The 22398-nt window shown below is 34.7% G+C and overlaps 1 protein-coding gene across 7 annotated transcripts in view; it reads right to left on the bottom strand.

The window, feature by feature from the left end:
- The window catches only part of dgkh (diacylglycerol kinase, eta), a 176409-nt gene that overhangs the window by 23544 nt on the left and 130467 nt on the right, over positions 1-22398 (bottom strand). For all 7 annotated transcript variants that reach the window (XM_056464992.1, XM_056464995.1, XM_056464991.1 and 4 more), the window contains 9 exons: positions 20367-20501; positions 17696-17813; positions 17503-17613; positions 17326-17422; positions 13350-13457; positions 9330-9443; positions 9047-9181; positions 4719-4985; positions 1443-1535 (listed from right to left, as the gene is read on the bottom strand). In XM_056464992.1, the coding sequence (XP_056320967.1) occupies positions 1443-1535; positions 4719-4985; positions 9047-9181; positions 9330-9443; positions 13350-13457; positions 17326-17422; positions 17503-17613; positions 17696-17813; positions 20367-20501 (1178 nt within the window). The remainder of the gene's footprint in view (positions 1-1442; positions 1536-4718; positions 4986-9046; positions 9182-9329; positions 9444-13349; positions 13458-17325; positions 17423-17502; positions 17614-17695; positions 17814-20366; positions 20502-22398) is intronic.

The raw sequence follows: 22398 nt of genomic DNA, 5'->3' as shown, positions 1-22398 counted from the left end.
AAAAATAAAATGAAGAAATAATCAGTTGAATAAAATTAAATTGTAAAATATTCAGTACTGTGAAAAGTTCATTTTTACAACTACTGTTGCTAATAACGCTAAATGTAGAAATCTAACATTCTATTTATTTTAATTAAAATTATATTTATTTTAATTTAAACATTATATTAAATTAATATAATATAACATTATATATATTTTGTATACCATATTTATTTTTAGTCTAATTTTCAATAAATGATTCATTTATTCACTCATAAAACTTCATGTTTCATTGCTAGATGTGTCATTTTTGAAGAATTATTCAGTGGCATATTTTTGATGGCTGGTTGTCGCCACCTATTGGTTAAATAATGTAACTGCTGCCAACAACTTTCATTTATGAGTGGGATTAAATGCACAAGACGGTGATTTTAATCGTTACCGTAAACATCAGTGGTTATATCTAAACTATAAACTGTTATCCCAGTACTGCTGTGTTATTTGACTGTTTGTAACCTCCGAACTCACTCAAAAGACTAAAAACTTTATTTTTGCATTTTCAGATTCAGCGATTCGAATGATTAATAAACATATGCAGATGACCATCATTTATAATTTATGTTGCGTGGGTGTTGAGGTCCTGATCTTTTAATGCAGCTTACACTAAATGCATTAATGCAGGCTAAACAAGTAGTGACAAAAAACACCTTTAATAATCCCACAAATAAATAACCAACACCTTCTAAGAAACCCACCACATCCCGAAAAACCTACCACAACTTCTTCCATCATCATTATATTTGACAGGAAAGCCTAAATGACTCGAGAGGCAATCTCTCTGTGATCGTTACAAATTTTGTATTAATCTACCAGAAAAAAAAAGATTAATCCACAGGTCACATGTGTTCTGAAACCTGGGTTGTGATCTGTACAAATCACGGATCAACCGTGATTCGTTACACCCCTAATCATCTCTGTGAAAAACTGAAAATGTCAAAAGAATGTCTCAGAAGAAGGTAGTCTATGGAGACTCCAGTGATCATTTGTGCATCCTAAAACTCAGCTTATAATGCCTCTTAGATCCTGACATTAACTTCAGCGGGTATAGCTTAAAAATCTCTTCTCATTTAGGGTTGTCTATGCTAATGAGGGAGAGACTGTCACTAATAGGTGGGTCTTTCCCACTCTGATGACATCTACAAAGAGAGAGTGTCAATCTAATAAAGTGTTACTGCAGACTGTTTTTATGAAGTGTGATTATAAAAAAATAGAATTAATTTTGACCATTAAAGGCTGGCTATATTCACACACTGTTGCCACACAACTGTGTTCAAACCCCTTATAAAATTGATTTTTCCATAATAGGTCCCCTTTAAAACTATTGAAAGAGCTCTCCTGACGAAATTATAAAATTAACAATAAACATTACAGATTTTATTTCATGTTCACAGTGAACTCACCAATGGCACGCGTCCTACTAACAGCGACTCAGTCTCATTGTGCAGGGCCTTCACGGTGCTGGCCACCTCAATGGCAGTGTTTCTTGTCAGGCTCTGCGGAAAACAGATTTAGACACATATATTTGACACTTAGTATGAACAATGCGATCAAGCAAGCGAAAGAGTTAGATTCGTAGATTTAAGTCAGAAGATTTTTAGTAGGATTTAAGTTAGAAGTTAAAGAAACATTTGCACAAATCTTCTAGTTTCTGTAGTATTTGTAATGTCGATAAATATTGTCCCTATATTCTGGTCAGCTCTGTTACATTGATTATAAAAAGGCATAACAATCTCGAAAGCACTGACAGAAGTGATGTCACTTCCTCTGGAGGGAACTCTGTACGGCATTAAGGCATACCATGTGGTCTTCTCTCATTAACTGGCAAAAAATGTTTAGGATACACCAATGCGATTTAAGCAAATTTCTCATTAACTTTTTAAAACAACAATATCATGAAAATAAACACATATTTCAGTTTTAGACATGCCATGTGGTCAGTGTTGCCACATAGCGGACTTTTTCCAGCACAAAAACTGTCCAAAACCCAGCCAAACACAAAAAACGCCTGTAGAGCTGTAGAGCTGCACATCGATGGATTTGCTCTTCAGTGTTTGGACTTTCAGTAGTGAACCACACTGAACTGAGCTAGACTGAACTGAACTTAAACACTGAAAACTGAACTGACACTGTTTCAATTTACTATGATCTTCTATGTGAAGCTGCTTTAACACAATCTACATAAGGTAAATTGAATATTAGAGTATATAAGAGTTTTACTTTCGAAATGGGGTATAAATTCATCCTATCTTGGCGTTTTAAATTCTTGTAAACATTATTAGGTGCCGCTTGTCAATCAGACAAAGCTTCTATGTTTGTTCTTGCTGTCAATTGCGGAAAAAAATGATCGATAAAAGTGTATCTGCAGGCGTATGCGAAGTCCGGGGAGTCAGATTTTGATACAACTTTCCTTCACCTCCTCTTGCGGATGGGGCCAAGCAGTTTGCGCTATGCACTTGTCACTACTAACTGAATGGAGTAGGAGCACACAGTATGTTTTGTTAAATAAGTTGCATATAAAATTTATGTTTCAAAACTGCCCAAATTTTGTCAACATGCCAAAGCCATTTTTACCTGCAAAATGAAATTCAAAACCTGCCAATTGGGCAGGAAACCACCTAATCTGGCAACACTGCATGTGGTATCTGGTTTGAGATTAGCATCAACTCAGTTATTGTCAGCTCTGCTAGCGGTTTAAAATGCTTAATCAATCAGTTCCCTGTCATATTTAATCATCATATCACCATTTGTTTGTTACTCTGATAATGTTTATTGTTCTCAAGTCACTTTGGATGACTAAATGAATGACTATGGGCCCTATCATACACCCGGCGCAATGCAGTGCAAGGCGCAAAGCAATTGTTGTTTTGACATTTTGCGCCACGCTGTTTAAATAGCAAATGCATTTGCGCTCATGTGCGCCCATAGGCGTTGTGGTCTAAAAAAGGAGGCGTGTTGAAACGCATTGCTAGTGCGTTGCTATTTTAATGAACTTAAATAGATTGTTCAATAGACCAGATCAAAGCGCCTCGCTTACACATTGCTTAATACACACAGGATGTACAGCAATACGCAATTATCTTTACAAATGAAAAAGAATGAAAATATTAAGAATATATATAGGATATAATGATGATATATATATAGGATGTAAATATAAAGGATTAAAATATTACAAAAAAATATATTTTCTAGCCTACATAAATATAAAAACCATACTTTCATGCCTTCTTCATCTCGGGGGGCCTTTTCAGTTTATTCATGACAATTTGCTTTTGTATTCATTCATTCATTTTCTTTTCAGCTTAGTCTCTTTATTAATCTAGGGTCGCCACAGCGGAATGAACCACCAACTCATCCAGCATTTGTTTTATGCAGCGGATGCCCTTCCAGCTGCAACGCATCACATACACACACATACACTACGGACAATTTTAGCCTACCCAATTCACCTGTACCGCATGTCTTTGGACTGTGGGGGTAACCAGAGCACCCGGAGGAAACCCACGCGAACACAGGGAGAACATGCAAACTCCACACAGAAACACCAACTGACCCAGCCGAGGCTCGAACCAGCGACCTTCTTGCTGTGAGGCGACAGCACTACCTACTGCGCCACTGCGTTGCCCTTGCTTTTGTATAATGTTATTATTATTAGCAGCATTATTTATGATATGCATATTTATATTTGTTTTATTAAAAACAAGCTTAGATTTGCCCACCTGTCAGGTTTTAGACCATATGGGGCATAGCATGTGTATTAGGATATAACTTAGTATAATAATTAAGTTATTTCTGTTCTTTTATTCGTTTGCTGGAAATTAGAACTGAATTTAGAAATAGTTTTGAAACAAATCTTTGCGCTTAATAAACTAAATTAATTATGTATAGATATCTGTGCGTACAACACATTTCCCTATCCACGAGAGTGAAAGTGAAAGTAAATAATGAGGAGGCTCATCTCTCATTCTCGCGCTGTAGATGCTCTGTTAACTGTTTTATTGCTAGTGAAGTGTTCAGTTTTTCAACTTACAAAGTCCGTCATGTAAATAGCAAATATACCACGGCACGACACAACTGGCTCTTAAAGGGAATGGGGGATGAGACTCTGATTGTTTTATTCTCAAAACACACCTATAACTCATTAAGAAAATAAGCTCAACCCTGTAAGACCATGTGCCACGGCGCAAAGCGGATTTTTCCGTCCTTAAAGTAGCAAAAGTGGATTCTGACATGCCCTTAATACGTTTGCACCCTGCGCTTTGCACTTTGCGCATGGATCGTCAAAATAGAGCCCTATAAATTAACACATTTTTATTGTAGCTCAATTTTTTATGAAACAATTAATGATAATTTATGAACATAACAGTTCAAAAATCATTTTAGGGCATACTCATTCCCTTTATCCTGTGATATTGATTTTACTTTAGGTTCTGGTTGCTTTTATTCATGAGTTAAAGTGTTGTACACAGGGCTTAATCTGTGCCGGAACACCTCTACATCCTCTGGGAACATGCCGGATCCGTTACCGCGATCTGTTCCGGGACCTCACAATTCACAAATTAAGCACTGATTATACATATATTATTTTTGTAAAAACAATCAAAAAAGGTTTCAGATATTCAGAAACATCAGTTTAGCATCAAAACAAACAGTTCTTCACTGCTGACGTTTCTCACCTCTGGGAACTTGGGATGTGTTTTGTTAATGGCATGTGAGGAGGCATTGACGGCGTGGGCGAGCTCCTGCTCCAGAAGCTGGTAGTTTTTGGCAGCCTCACAGATCCTGGTGATGAGATCCTCTGCGGCGCGGGCACACATCTGTATGAGCGTGGCCTCCTCCTCTGTGGCCAGATCCACGGACTGCTGAGGGTACAGATGTGGCCGCAGCGGAGGCTTGTCGTATTTCAATTTATCCTCCCAAGACTTCAATGTGTTTTCAAACGCCTTGAATGAGAGAGTTTTTGCAGAAAATTTACAGAAAGTTGTTTAACATTTATGTTTAAAAACAATTACAAACAGATTTGATTACCACTAGAGATGGTCCAACTATCATGACTATGTTCTTTAAGGTGGTGCGATTTTTGATGCCATAAAAGCTCATACGCGACTTTTTTTTCCCATTGGGAGATTTCGTGTGGAAATCATTTGGTTGTGACTTGTACTGTGTGAGAGGAAGTTATAAGCTGAATGGTTTACGAGCTCCTGATCTTTTGCAACATTAAAAAAAATTCAGCAGTTGTCAAGTTTATTTATGTAAGGGGTGTGCGGTTGGATTAGTGGGATCTGTGGGATCTATCGGAAGGTGACCAATCAGAAAAACAAACGCACTCAACAGATGACGTGATGAAAGAATGAAATTTATCATTTGCATTTGTTTTTTATTGCAAACCACGTTTTTTTTTACCAAGAAGGTCCATACAGGCCCTGTTTACACTAATACGTTTTAGTTTTAAAGTGCATAAGTTTTGCTATGGTTATGGCATCCTTCCACACTATTGAGCGCCAAAAACTGAGCTTTTTGGAAACGTTGAAGAGGCCGTTTTCATTCTAAAACGCTGCTGCTCTGTCTCAGTGTGGATGGGGGAAAACAGAGACATCTGAAAACAGAGGCGGGGCTGCAGACATTTGCCTCTCTGATTGGGGCTTTTCCTCAATATTAAGTAGCCTTTACACAATTCAGTCCTGCATCCTCTCCTTGTAAGTTCAGACTTCACAAGTTTGATGTGGAAAACAAATTCCAGATGACACATCGGGTAAATCTACAAAGGGAACATGTACTTTATAACCTTATTCACATCATCCTACACTTTCTCAACAATAAAAATCAAAACATGATATAAAACTGCCTATTTTCATTTTGATGTTAGCAACTTAACAGACAGCAGAAATGTTGAGGCGTCGTGTAGCTACATATTTATATGACCGTCATCTGCACTGTATGCATATTTATAACAAAACAATGCCTATAACATTACTGCCTCCTTTTATTTTCATTGAAAATATGAAACATACCCTGTCTTTTGCTGAATATCAGTTTTAATAATCAATAATGGCCATTATAAAAGTATAACGTACAATGAGTTTATATAATATAGGAAATAAAGGCAAACAATGTGCAGAATCAGTGTAAGCGGTTACATTAATTAAAATATTAACCTAACTTATCTTTGTGCTCAGCCAAAACATCTTACCTGAGAACAAGTAATGGATTCAAAAGACCAAAGTCGGGGAATATGTGGTTAGATTTAGACAACAAGATGAATTAAATATCAATATGTGTGTGTGGTCACATGATGTGTTTTTATAGCAGTGTAGTATGGAATGAGAGCTGTTCAGAAACGCTAGGTGAAATGCCAACGTGGACGAGGATCGTTTTCATTGTAAAACGCCGTTTTAAAACTAAACATATTCGTGTAAACTGGGCCACAGATTCCAAAGGCAGAAGTGCTGATAAAAATCAGGGCCTGGGTACACAGTGTTTGGATTTCAGGGGTTTAAGGATGTGGTTATCAGGAATGGTCGCATGGTCAAGGAAGACACTAAATTAAATTGTAACTTTTGTTCTGGCTCTTTTCCTGGTTTGGAGCCTTTCTTCTCTGGCTCCACTGTTATCTGGCTCTCTCTTTTCTTTGTCTCTCTCTCTATCTCTCTCTCTCTCTCTCTCTCTCTCTCTCTCTCTCTCTCTCTCTCTCTCTCTCTCTCTCTCTCTCTCTCTCTCTCTCTCTCTCTCTCTCTCTGCCTCTTTCAATTTATTTTTAACTTTATTTTACATTTAAATCTGGGTACATTTAATATTCATGTTTGCTTGATGCTTTATAATTTTATAGTTATTTTGTAACTAATTTAGTCGTAACCATTTTAAGAGTAGATCTCGAGAACTCCCCTGCTGTAGTAGCTAATGAACAGATAGTGAGAATGTGTAAACTCCGCACAGAAACATCAGCTGGCTTGGTAAAGACTAGAACCAATGACTTTCTTGCTGTGAGGCAACAGTGCTAACCACTGGGCGACCGTGCCACCCATCTAGGAAAGGAGGAGGAGTAGGGGTGGAAGGGGGGATTTTTCAAAATGAAGATGGCTGTTAAGGAATCTTCTGATTGGTGAATCATAAATTGGATAATGCAGGACCAGCCGCAAGCAAATTATAAGCATGTGATGCTTTCGAAATTAGTTTATAAATAAACTTCACTAATTGTTATTAAACCATTTCATTTTCAAGGATTCTTTGAATTAATTTTGATTTAACGTCAACACTTAATTGCTCCATATTGCAATATTACAATCAGATAACACCAACGCTCTCCCATATATCTAGCTATTACAACTGCCCTTATTACTGTTTTTGGCCTAAGATTGCAAAAGGATGGTTTTACTTGATATGTACAGTTTTTCACCATCATACTGATAACCTTTTTAGTCATTCGGCAGAACTACAGTTAGAACCGATGTATTTAAATCCCATTCTTATGTTGTCATGTATGACAGAGTCGTCAGAGATGATGAGACATAGTTATAATTCACTTTATTCAAACTTACACATGGGGTGAGCAGGCAGACTGATTTCCCAGTGCTGAAAAAGAACTTGTAGCCTATATTTTGTATACACTGAGAACTCTTATCAATAGTTGCTATGATGAAATGAGTAAGAGCGTAATGTTTTTCTCTGTCCATGTTTTTTGCATGAAATTTCATACGAGTGCTTCAGAATTTGCATGGTCATAAAATCCTGTCGTATATCACTGCATCCAAATGATTTTCACATGAATTCACTTGTGACTATACTATACTATTGACATACTATATTCAGACCATCAGAAGTCTGCCTTTAAAGGGTTAGTTCACCTAAAAATTGAAATGTTATTGATTACTCACCCTCATATCAATCTCCTGAGACCTTCTTTCATTTTTAGAACACAAATTAAGATATTTTAGATTGTCAAAATATTCCATGTTACTTCTGTAATCATATGAGGCTCTAAGAATGAGTTTTTTTACGAATAAGGTCATTTTTTACAGCTTTTTGATGCAACAAACGTGTTATTCAAGTTTTGTATTATTACAGTTAAACCACTGAAATCACATGGAATGTTCTGACAATGTTTTTTGGTTCCTTTTCTAGTCTTTTAACATCTCAGGACCCTTGCTGTCTATGGTGGATCAGAGAATTCTCAGATTTAATCTAAATACCTTCATTTATATTCAAAAGATGAATAAAGGTCTCAGGAGATTGGAAAACATTTCGTTGAAAGATAATAACAAAATGTTTATTTTTAAGTGAACAAACCCTTTAAGAAAAACATGTCAATAAATGTTAATGCCCATTTACACCAGGAACACTAAGGGGTCACTGACTGAGAAAAAAAATGCCCTTGATTTTTTTGGTCTTTGTACTATAAAACATCCTGTGATTTTCAGAAGACTGAAATGTCAGAAAGATTGAATCTAAATTATATTATACACAGCCTGAAGATGGCCCCCAGCTAGGTAACTAGGTAAAGCACTTCATAATATCATTGCGCCTGGAAGTTCCTTGATTATTATGATGACAGAATGTAGCCATATTAACCTATCCTATTGCCATATTAACCTAGAAAATAGCAACTTTTCATTTTCAGTCAGAATTCGTACACAGTGTAACTACAGAAGAGTCAAGCTTTACATGGGAAAATTATCAAAACTTTTTTTTTTTACATTGATGAGCAAGAGGCTAATGGTCTAATCCGATTCAATGATTTATGCTAAGCTAAGTGCTCCTTCCAGACCTAGAGAATGAATAAAAAAATGTTAAAACTCCACTATTTAACTCTAGAACAGTTATAAAATGAGCCCATTTTCAAAAAAACGTGGAGTGTTACTTTAAAAGTAAACAATTATGATAACTTTATCATTGTTAACAGTAGTGCATACTAATTTTCTGTTTGTCACAAGTATGCTCTAGATTTTTGTTTAGATAATGCTTTGTAAATAAATTCCAAAAATCATGATTATTCACTAGAAACACTCACCCGGTCTCTTGTCAGCATCTGGGCCCGGTTCTTGTGCTGAATCTTAATGACTCCAGGAGGTTGAATCCAGGCTTCTCCGTCCACCTGGACAGGCACTCCTTCATCCCCCAGGATGGTGATCTTCACCGTGCGACACTGGAAGAGTTAAATCAAATTACAGTATATACTCCTTTACTATTTACATACATAACACGATTTCATACATAACCATTACCATAAAATACATAACACAACCAGCATTTACATACATGACACAATTATGTCATTCATGGGTTGTTTTTACCTGTGCAATACGGTGATGCTGTAGTTTAATCACCCTTGAGACAGCCATCTGCATACTACCAAACACAGCAACCACTTCCAAAATTTTATCATCGAATGAAGGGGCACAAAATATCTGCATGAAAAGACAAAATTGAAACGATGAAAATAGTTCAGTTCACCACTAGAGGGCTCTATAGAGCCAAGCAATAATAAAATTGTAACTCATGTCAAGATTTGAGTGAAGCAATGATAAAAAATAATAATAATAATAATAATAATATTGAGATTAAAGAAATCATAATGCAAGATTAAACTCATTACATTTTGTGTAAAAAAATGTTGAAATAAAATGTTGATAATAAACTCAAAACATTTCAGGACAATTTGTGTTTTTGGATACATTTTTATCTAGCTAAATTTACTGGCTAAATTTACACTCAAAAATATAAACAAGACTTTTGTTTTTGGTTCCATTTTTCATGAGCCAAACTCTTTCTCTCAAACATTGTTGACACATTTGTCTAAATCTGTGTTAATGAGCTCTTCCCCTTTCCTGAGATAATCCATCCACCTCACAGGTGTGGCATATCAAGATGCTGATTAGACAACATGATTATTGTACAGATGTGCCTTAGGCTGGCTAGAATAAAAGGCCACTTTAAAACCATCAAATGAACGTTTTCGAAAATGCCGCCACAATGATTACATCATGCCAATGTATAGTAGGGCTGCGTCCCCAATTGCATACTTCCATACTATATAGTACGTTAAAATCTGTATGCGAGCCGAGTAGTATGTCCTAATTCATAGAATTTGAAAAACAGTATGTGAGAAGTACCCGAATGACCTACTACTTCTGGTGATATTGTGAAGTGCGCATCCGATGGACACTACGCTATCCCATGGTACACCACGACGGAATTCATGAATGGAAGTGAAGCGACGCAACTGACGTCGGTAAGTATGTGATGATAACAAAATGGTATACTGCATGTAGTACATCCCAGTTCAATTCATACTGTATAGGATGTAGTTTTCTAACAGTCGAGTAGTACATTTAAATTCAAATGCAGTATCTACTGAGTAGTAAGCGATTTTGGATGCAGCCTAGGTGTTTAGGGAGGTGTAGATTAAAGGCAAGGGCAAACAAACATAGACAACAATGGTGGATTACATTGTAGTGTTGATGTTGCTCAAGTGTAAATTTAATTCACATTACAACTAAATGCAGATACGTAGCCCTGACTTGACTTTACTGTCATTCACATTTACTATTGTACATAGAATGAAATTTCATAGGATTGGCTCTGTAGTTTCAATAAGAATAACCCTAAACAATAAGTAAATAAATAATATTATATACCAATAATCATATACGCAGCAGCTGACTGATGGTCCTTATCGTCAGGTGGATCTACATGTATAGTGCGAATCATAATAGTGCATACAAGTTTTAGGGTGAGATAGATGATCAAATGACACCTCATTTGTGCAAATGGGACCTATGCTCCAGCCATGTAAGTCTAGGCCAATCAGATCGAATATTCTAATGAGGGTGAAACAAATGAGGGTGAAACTCGCTTATACCCGTATACCTATGTGCATCTTAACCCTAAACCCTCAATTCTAAACCCAAAACCCTTAACCCAAACACTAAATAACCCTAAACCCTTAACACTAAACCTTAACACTAAATAACACTAAACCCCAAACACTAAACCCTAAACCCTATATAGCCTTCATAAGTGCCCCCTGTGGGGTGAATTTCTGCTATGACTTGACACTTCTTAGAAGGAATGAACACTAGATAGACACGGACGGACGGACGGACGGACGGACAGACAGACAGACAGACAGACAGACAGACAGATAGACAGATAGACAGATAGACAGATAGATAGATAGATAGATAGATAGATAGATAGATAGATAGATAGATAGATAGATAGATAGATAGATAGATAGATAGATAGATAGTGCTGTCAATATTAGTGCGTTAACGCATACGACTAATTTGAAATTTTTAACACATTAAAAAAACTTTACGCAATTAACGCAGTTGCAGTTTTTTTCCTGTTGTGGTTGATGAGTGTTCAACATGCAAAGAAATCTGGATAAGACAAGGAAGCACTTTTTGAAGGCAAGTTTCAGTATAAAACAATTAATGTCGCATTATCAGGCTATCCAGCGTTTCCTTCAGAGTTTCATGCAATTTTGGGTTTTTCATTTTTAACTTTTGACTTCTGTGTTATTGGAATTTGATACCGCATGGCAAATGGAAAGAAAAACCTCTGCATTTCATGACTCAGTGGTCCTTTAAGGTAATCAAAAATCGCTGCTTACATGGTAGACTCTTAATAAGAATATAATCCTAATCATATTAAAATCGGAGTATTGGTGTCCATGTAAATGTACTCAGAAAGTGCCAGATGAAGTTGTGAGCTGTCAAAGACAGCGCATTTCTCTGCCTTTTAATCGATTGACCTTATTATTAAGTTTGATGTGTTTCCCACTTAAACGCAACTTTTGTAAAGTTTTTACAAAAGCGTCTGCTTCGCGTTGTGTCAGAATGTGTCAGAAATACAGACATACTTTAGAATGCTTAGTTTAAGCAAATTTGATGAATGCGATCATGCGTGTTGACCCTGAAGGGAGTCGCTCCGGCTGCCCTCTCCTGCACGCGTTCTGTGTGTGTATGTATGTGTGTGTGTGTGTGTGTCTGTGTGTGCACGTGCGCGTTTCTTAGCAACAAACCTGCCTAAAAGTCGTTGTCCATAGCCACTAAATCAAAAAGTTACGAATTGCTGTGAGCTTGCGTTGCACTCTCAGCTCACATCATTCAAAAGAAAAGGTCCACATTGTCCCCCCACAACTGGCTGAATGTAAAGGAGGACTAAGCAAAATTGTTTCTACTTTATAATTAATGTTCTCAACTCACAGCAATACAACTTTACAATGAGTACAATTGTTTGTATTCAATACTTTATTGTTATTATAATTTTCCATATCTGCAATGCCTGTATTTTGGCATTTTTTGCAGTCCACTTAGAATCCAACATGGAAATAATTTTTTTCTTTAATGGCATTAACTGTTTTGAAATTCAAATGGCATTAACATGCCAGTATTTTAATTTCTGTAATAAATATGGCTATCAAACCAGGATCTTGATGGTTTATTGTGGGTATGTTGTTTATATGAAGAAATCTGTGATACAAGTTAAACAAAAATTCTAATAAACAATTATATTTTGAATTTAACAAGTTTTTGTCTTGCGTTTACATAAATTTTACATTTGAATAGCCAAAATTTCAAGTTTCAGTCCTTTAAATGTGATTTTAAAAAGTGCGATTAATTAATACATTTTTTTTATCGATTGACAGCACTAATCGACAGACAGACAGACAGACAGACAGACAGACAGACAGACAGACAGAGAGATAGATAGATAGAGAGATAGATAGATAGATAGATAGATAGATAGATAGATAGATAGATAGATAGATAGATAGATAGATAGATAGATAGATAGATAGATAGATAGATAGATAGATAGATAGATAGATAGATAGATAGATAGATAGAGTTTAAAAATGGGTTTTAAACGCTTTTCCATCTCTCTTAGAGAACATGGGAATGACATTTCTGAGTGCTGAATGTCCTGTCTAGGATCACAGGCACTCTGTCCCTCTGTAACTCTACCATGTAGAACACAAACCACGTCCGGAGGTAACCTCATTCTGAACGAGGCCATGTGAGCTAAAACAAACAAGCTGCCAATAGGCCACTTGTTGTGAACAAAGACCCGTGTCACCCGGGTTCAGAAGGTTTTGTTCGGAGCCAGCTGCATGTTAGACAACACCACTCAACACAGGACCTGCTCATACGCTTTAATTACACAACCGCACATCATTTCCTCTTTACATAGTGTCATATTTCATCTCATAACTAGCTTCGAACAGGGTTGCAGAGCTCAGGGTCAGGATGTAAATTGCTGTTTGAAGTGAAAAGCCCCTCATGACCTCCAGCACCAGGACTTACGTCATCCTCTTTAGTGCCGCCCCAGAAGTTGGTTCCCCCAGCATAGCTTGGGATGTTCAGCACAGCTATTCCTTGGAGACTTGGGAGTGGGATGTACTGGCCATCACACTGCAAAAACCAAATCAAACAACCATGAGGAGCCAGAACATGGAACTGGGACAACAGTCAACACACCACAACTGCATTTGATTTTACTTAATGTGGTTCAGTTTCAGCAGTTCTTGTCTTTCAGTAGATGATAAATTGTTGATTGGTCAGTCTTGAAAACATTAGGTATTTTAAACAAATAATACACAAACTCAATCCATAACAGTCACAAGTGTCAATTTTTAGGAAAATGAGATTAATACATCATCTGAAAACTTAGTAAACAAGCTTTTCATTGATACTATGTTAGGATATGGCCGAGATACAACAAAATAATGTTTTTTTTTTCACATTTTATTGTCTTTAAAGTTGTCTGAATTAAGTATTTCTAATCATGTCTTGTTAAATTTACAGTTGGAAATTTACAAATATCTTCAAGGAATATGATCTTTACTTAATATAGTGGTTTTGGGCATAGAATACCTATACAATGAATTTTTGGTTGTTGCCCAAATTATACCCATGGGACATAAAACATACATTTTGTGGTCCAGGGCCACAAACAAGCCTTCAAATAAAATCGAAAAATAAATAAAATATTATTTATTTTTAATAACTTTAATTTAAATATTATTATTTATGTCCACATTATATAGTAAATTACAAATATTGAGTTGTTGTGAATTCTAAAAAGAGTTTTAACTATTATTGGACAAAAGTAGTTAACAGAGTTTCTGTAAATCAAAATTAAAGCCAGCATCAGTATGTGGATGCTTTGGAGCGCTTTTTTTTTTAACATTTCAGTGTTTACGAATAGATAATATCAAAAAGAACAGTCTAAAGCCTGGTTTATACTCAATGTGTCCGCTAGTTCGCCTGAGTGTGCACGGCGAATGTGACGTCATCGTGGTGTTTGCGGAGGTGCGCTTTGAGTGCATGTGACATGATTTCGGCTGGCGGGGCGCATGTTTTTTTTTTTTGAGACTTGAGCGAACAGTGCGCATGGCACCGCAACTGATTTGAGTTGAGTATGAAACACTTTAAAGAGATTTTGTCTGAAACAGGTAAGCCTGTAAAGACATCTTTATGATCTGTGATCATAGAGATAGTCAGATGATCAATAATTCTTGGCTAGAAATTGCAAAAGCCGTGGGAAAGGAGGAAAGTTTTTGTTATAAAGTTTGGAAAAACCCGAGAGATAAGTTTGTTAAAGCCAAAAGAGGCCATGGCAAAAGTGGAGAGCCAGGTACACAATTACAGAAATATGTTTTTCCACCAGTCATAGGCTTTACACTGATGTATATGTTACAATTTTGAATTTTCTAGGCTTTATTGGTAATAATAGTTAGGAATGTCGGACCATTATTGCCTTTTTAGCGTAAGTATAGGACAGAAACTTTCTACTTCTCTGTTTGTCCGTCTTACTTTATGGTCAGTTTCTTTTGATCGCCCCCTGTCTTTTAAAGAATATCACAACGACAAATGCGGCAAGTATAAAAGCCTCACCCTTTTCGTAAGGTGCGCACGCAGTCAGCGGAGGTGCGCGATGTGGCACCAGGCGGAAGTATAAATCCAGCTTAAAGCTACAACCCTCAAGCAGCCATTGAAGATAGTTATTTTTCAATGGTAAGCTTAGAAAGTATGTATTTGCTAAATTTGTGCAAGTTGTAAAGAAATTGCTTAGATATGAAGTACATACTTATCATCATAATAACAAGACACACACGCATACATTCCTGTACATCACGGTTTGATTTGAATGGTAAGAATCCTCAGAACAACATTGCATAGAACACATTTAGTTCACCGACACAATAGTGTTGAATTATGAATGGTTATTAGTTTGTTTATGTCACAATTTCTGCCAGGAACCTGTTGTTTACATTATTTACTATGTTACTTATGCGCAAAAACGGCATCTTTGTAGTAAAAAGTAAGTCGGTGTCATAGTTTACAATGTTACAAATAAAATGAGACCACAAACTGAATAAAAAGTCAAAGTTATAATTACTAAAATCTAAACAAAGCAGCCGAGTCTTTTGACGTTCTGCATATGCTATCTGTCAGTCACCAGTCAGTTACCATCTAGTTTGACTGATGGAGAATTTAGCCAATGGCTGCATGATTCTTTCAACATACTGTATGGTGACGTTTATTCATCTATTGGACACGTTGTTGTTTTGTTGCACTCTTTGTGCTGTACTGGTTCAGTGACCTGTTAATCATTATGCAACGTGACTTTTTAAGAACTTTTTAAGACCTTTTTAAGAAGATTGAAACTTCTAAAGGCTAAACGCTAAGGATTTTTTTAATGGCCCAGCAGAAAAAAAAAAATTGAATTATTCATTTCTTAGCCACATATTTTAAATGTGTCAAAACAAGCTGACCTTAGTTGTGCAAATACATACTTTTCAACATAAACAAAAAAAAAAAAAAAAAAATTCAAAACTATATGTATATACAACAGACTGTTATAATATTAGTTATGAACAGTTTGAGATGTGCTGTTGGTAATTGGATGTGTGTTTGGGATCAAATGGGTAGCTTTACATAAACAAGGAAAATTAAGACCCATTTAAAATGATTTAAGACATAATCATAAAATGATACAAGACATAATTTCAGTGAATTTAAGACTTTTTAAGTCTTAAGTGAAGTTTTAAGTTAACTTTTTAAGCCTAAAATTTTGTTTTGAAATGTAAGACATTTTAAGACCCCGCGGATACACTGAGTTTAAACTATATTAATTTCAACCATATGTAAAAAAAAAAACAAGAACAAAACCTTTCATATATTATAACATTCAAGAAACTTACGTTTAATTTATACACACAGTAAAATACATTACTGGACTATTTAAACCTTGTTACACAAGTTACTAACCAACAAATGATCAAACAATCCCATATTCATTGATGTAAAATAAAAGTACAATATGTTTACTTGGTTCAACATTTGCCCCATATAAGAATTAGATTACATACGCACTGTACAGAAATATACAAGGAAAATGTACTTTGTAACACTTTTACCTATTTTGCTATAATTAATTTACTTTTTAATTAATCATTAATCCCTTTTATTAAAAAAATGATATAAATATATATATATATATATATATATATATATATATATATATATATATATATATATATATATATATATATATATATATATATATATATATATATATATATATATATAGTTTATATAAATAATAACTGTTTTATTTTGTAACTAATTTCTAAGTTTACCCTACTAGCAATATTTTGTGAATTGAATATGTTTAAACTGGTTTATATATTATATACTAAATCTATGCTATTTTTCAACATATTAATTCAATTTTATTTTTAATTGCTTTGTTCAGCTCTAATATAATATAATATAATATAATATAATATAATATAATATAATATAATATAATATAATATAATATAATATAATATAATATAATATAATGTAATATAATATAATATAATATAAAATAATTTAATATAATATAATATAAAAGAATATTAAATAATATAAAATAATATAATATAATATAATATGACATAATATAACATAATATAATACAATATAAAATAAAATTAATATAATACAAAATAATATAATATAATATAATATAATATAATATAATATAAAATAATATAAATATAATATAATATAATATAACATAACATAATATAATATAAAATAATATAATATAATATAAAATAATATAATATAATATAAAATAATATAATATAATATAATATAATATAATATAATATAATATAATATAATATAATATAATATAATATAATATAATATAATATAATATAATATAATATTTAGTCCTTGTGTTATATGGTGTTAATGGAAACAAATATTGAATTCAGCTCACCTCCAGCTGAACTTTCTGTTCCAGGTTCTTATAAGTCCTCTGCAGCAGCTCTTTTGTCCCCAGAACACCATACCACATCATGTTTTTAGTGCGACTCCTGCATAGTCAAAAATAAACTAGTTAATCACTGTTAATGTTTTGGTATAAAACTAAATTCCTGCTAAATTCCTAAAGTACCTGCACTTCTCCGGATGTTCCTCACGCTTGTTGTTGAACTCCAGTGAGATCTTTGCATCTAAGCCGATCCCAAAGTAGTTATTCATCACACACTTCTCCAAATAGCCCTCTCTGTGAATGAAATGACCCATGTTAGCTTTGGGAAGAGCTTTAACAAGACTTTTATTATAAAGAAAGAAGCAGGAGCTCTTACAGTGAATCCAGGTCAGGATCTATGAATGGCGTGGCACCAAACGGATCAATGTTGGCCAGCAGCATCTTACTGATTATAGAGCTTCCAGCGATGGAGGCAGCGAGACCTGCCCGCAGACCTGAAGACCAGAACAGAAAAACAGATTTCAAACAATGATCAGCAAGTAGATATGGTTGATATGGACCCAAAAATATACAACAATGTTTTCTGGTATTTATTGCTATAACAGTATTATTGGCGATATAATTCATAAGTATCCATTGGCAAAGACTATAGGTGTACAAAAATGGTTCACTCGCGGTAACTATAAATGGGGAAAAGTGCAATGCTCAGTATGTTCACCACAGCGAAGGAAGTCCCACCTTAAGAATTGCTTAACTCTGTTTTGATTTCTCATGATCATCACTATGATCATACTCATATTAGAGGGTCAGTATGTACGCTTTCTAATTATGTACTGCCCACAGTTGATTTCATTACTAGGGAGATCATAAAGTATAAGACCTCTACCTGTTCGCTTGATCCCTACTGGCTATTTTAGTTAAGTTCTGAATTAACTAACTCTCTTCTTTTATAACATCTATAGTCTATTCTTCACTATCTACTGCTACCGTTCCTTCATCTTTAAAAATGGCTTCTATCACTCCTATACTTTAAAAGACTGGTGCTGGCCCTAATGGTCTAAACAATTTTAGCCCAACTGTCAACCTTCCTTTTGTTTAAAAAATATTGGAAAGAACAGAACAGAACAGAACTTCAATCCCATCTACTGTACAAACTAACAACATCTATGAGCACTTTTAGTTTTCACTCTTTCACTTGCAATGGCTTCCTGTTCACTATCGTGTACAATATAAAATTCTTCTCTTAAAGGGCACCTATTTTACCCCTTTTTTAAGACTTAATATTATGGTTCTTCTGAGTGTGCCAGTGTAGGTTCAGATCAAAACACAATTTAGATTTTTTATTATTATGTGTTAAAAAGTGTCATTTTGGGGGCGTGTCCGCAGGTCATTGTTTAGGGGTGTGTTCCTTCACATAAAAATTAGTTTTAATTTCCCACCCAACTTAACAAGGGGGCGAAGCCAAGCGCTCCACTGCTTTGTGTATGGCAACAGACAGGCAGACAGAGAGAAGCAACAGAGTGAGAGGACCAGCATTCAGCCGTACATGTACGAGTCGGACACAGACCAAGCAGAGACTACTGTTGAGGAATCAATATTCCTAATGTGCCAGAATGTGTCAGAGTGGTAGTTACAAAATCATTTGTGTCTTTGTATAGTTATAGAGCCGCTATATAACGATGCATGCGTCATCCGTATAAGGATGCAACGATTAACCGGTTTCACTTTTAACAGCGCTTTAATTCGTCACGGTTAATAATCGTAAAGGCTTCTCAACCCCGTGTTTCTGCACAGATCAAAACTGCGGCAACTAAACAAAGTTATGTCAACTGTGTGCTAGTTTAAAGTTCCGAGCTTGTACACCGAGACTAATAACCACGGACACTGGATTAACTTTGACTGAGGCTATAACTAAGGCAAGTTCGTTATTTTCAATGGAGGGACACGCACGTGAGGCAACGCGCTCACACTTTCCAGCCACACCTACTTGAGATGACAGGAAGCTTCTGTGACCGCGGGAATGGGAGACGTAAAACAACAAACTGAGGATATGGTATTGCACGCCTGTCAATCAATATTAGTGGGCGGGAGACCGAACTCTTACGTTGCAGTCGGTCTCAAAACCGCTCCAATTGGTCCACCGTTTTTGTGTTGTTAAATTGAAAAGAAAAAAAGGACTGAAAAAGGACTGGGTGTGTTTATATTACCCCAATATGAAGGTCTATACATTATACCTACACACATGTCTGTCCAAACAGCTTGAAAAGTAGATTTTTTCACCATAAGTGCCCTTTAACATACAAAGCTCTTCATAATCTGGCACCTAACTACAGGTATCTCTCTGATCTTCTTCATTGGTACACTCCTTTGCGCTCACAGAGATCTGCTGAATTGTTATCACTCATTCATTCATTTTTTTTTTTCGGCTTAGTCCCTTTATTAATCTGGGGTCGCCACAGCGGAATAAACCGCCAACTTATCCAGCACATGTTTTACGCAGTGGATGCCCTTTCAGAAAAAAACGATCTCTGGGAAACATCCATAAACACTCACTCACACTCATACACTATGGACAATTTAGCCTTCCCAATTCACCGGTACCACATGTCTTTGGACTGTGGGGGAAACCGGAGCACCCGAAAAAACCCACACGAACGCAGGGAGAACATGCAAACTCCACACAGAAAAACCAACTGACCCAGCTGAGGCTCGAACCAGCGACCTTCTTGCTGTGAGGCGACAGCACTACCTATTGTGCCACTGCGTTGCCCACAAGAGTTCTTTGCACTACAGTATTTTTATGACTCCTTAATGTGGATTTGATGTTGAAATTTGATTTGCTAAAAGCCTGACAGCCACAAGTCATTATTTCCAGAAGCTCAAACTATTTGTTTTGTGTACATTTTGAAACAGCACTGCATTCGGGTGAGAATAATAAACCATATCCAAATATATCCAAATCCAATATATCATGTTGTGGCTCAGGTTTTCCTGCCGGCAGCAGCTGCAGAGCAAACAGTGTTTTCATTGGTCAGATGTGCTCATACCGGGACAGATGATGCGGGTGTTGAGAACGGGCAGGTTCTCTTTGCTTGTGGTGAAGGGAGTGATGGAGAAGGATCCGCAGGACTGTGTGCTGCGACTGATGCGTCTCTCTGGAGGAGAACACGGAGACTTCGCCACTGCACGATACAAACACACAACAAAACAACAGCTAAATTAAAACAGTAGATTATATATTTATATTAAAATACAATAAACTTTATATTGTTTGATTTTTTTAACTATACTGTATATTTCTTATGGTTAAAATAAAATTTTTAACCATAAAGAATATTATTTACAATATGTGAAAGAGACATTAACCTTGTATAAAAGATATAATCAATAAAAATAGAACATATTAATACAGTTGAAGTCTGAATTATTAGCCCCTCCCTGGATTATTAGCCCCCCTTTTATTTTTCCCCCAATTTCTGTTTAACGGAGAGATTTTTTCAACACATTTCTAAACATAATAGTTTTAATAACTCATTTCTCATAACTGATTTATTTTATCTTTGCCATGATGACAGTAAATAATATTTGACTAGATATTTTTCAAGACACTTCTATACAGCTTAAAGTGATATTTAAAGGCTTAATTAGGTTAATTTGGTTAACTAGGCAGGTTAGTTATTGTATAATGATGGTTTGTTCTGTAAACTTTTGGGAAAAAAATAAAAGCTTAAAGGGGCTAATAATTTTGACCTTAAAATTTAAAAAAATTTAAAAACTGCTTTTATTTTAGCCGAAATAAAACAAATAAGACTTTCTCCAGAAGAAAAAATATTATCAGACATACTGAAAATTTCTTTGCTCTATTGAACTTCATTTGGGAAGTATTTAAAAAAAAAAGAAAAAAAAATTCAAAGGGGGGCTAATAATTCTGACTTCAACTGTATGTATTAATAAAATACATATATTTTTTTCCAAAATATATTAAATTTCAACCTTCACACACCAAATATATATTTCAAATTAGAGCAAAAATGTCTTATCACGACATAACTCGTGTCAATACCTGATAACAGAGTACCATTTCTGTAAATTCAAACGATTAATCGTTTATACAGTATATACTAAGCACATGACACACACATGTATTTCTTTTTTACATTTTAAAGTATCTACTCAGAAATGTACTTGTTCCAATGTGATCATCTTTCTCACTTAATTTAGCATTTCAGTGCAGATATTTGATAAAAAATGTACAAATATTAATAAAACACAAAACACTTTTAATAATAAATAAAATAATAAAAGGAGTTATTACAGGTGCAACATAAACATAAAGAAAAAAAATTACTATATAAAATGCAAAATGTAAACATTGTACTTTCAAGATTGCAACATCCTCACAATGCTTTTATTCGGTCTGTCTGCATAATGCCGTATGATTTTGTGCTCATATGAATTATGATAAATATTACTGTATACAGTGTTTTTTTAGACACCACAAAATAAACGATTGAGTCCACATTTTATTTTATCCACAGGTATATATCTTCATATTGAATAGCCCTACGGGAGATCTTAAGCATCCATTGTTTAAAATTAAAATGATTTAAAAGAATTGATTCTAATATAGATTAGACAGAAGAGTAACAGAAATACATTATGTATAGCTATACAAATGTAATATATAAGTATATGAGTATATATATATACATATCAGTCAAGTTTATATTTTTATCAATTAAAGTGGAAACATTTTTTAAGTACTGTATGTCCCTTGCTTTAGACATCAAATAAAAGATTATATCATATATATATATATATATATATATATATATATATATATATATATATATATATATATATATATATATATATATATATATATATATATATATACATATATACGCCAAATAACATTCCAAAACTGAGCAATGAAATGTTAAAAACATTTCTAAACCATTTTAAAACATATATATTAGAGCTTTTTTTTTTTCAATTTCATATATATTTTGAAATGTATTAAATATTATTAACCACATGGTCTGTCTCTCACATCTCAGAGGCTGCTGTATAAGAGAT

Source organism: Danio aesculapii, chromosome 9 (genome assembly GCF_903798145.1).
Source record: "Danio aesculapii chromosome 9, fDanAes4.1, whole genome shotgun sequence".
In the NCBI taxonomy this organism is placed as follows: Eukaryota; Metazoa; Chordata; class Actinopteri; order Cypriniformes; family Danionidae; genus Danio; species Danio aesculapii.
The sequence above is the reverse complement of the archived record's forward strand: the minus strand, read 5'-3'. Positions and strand labels throughout refer to the sequence as shown.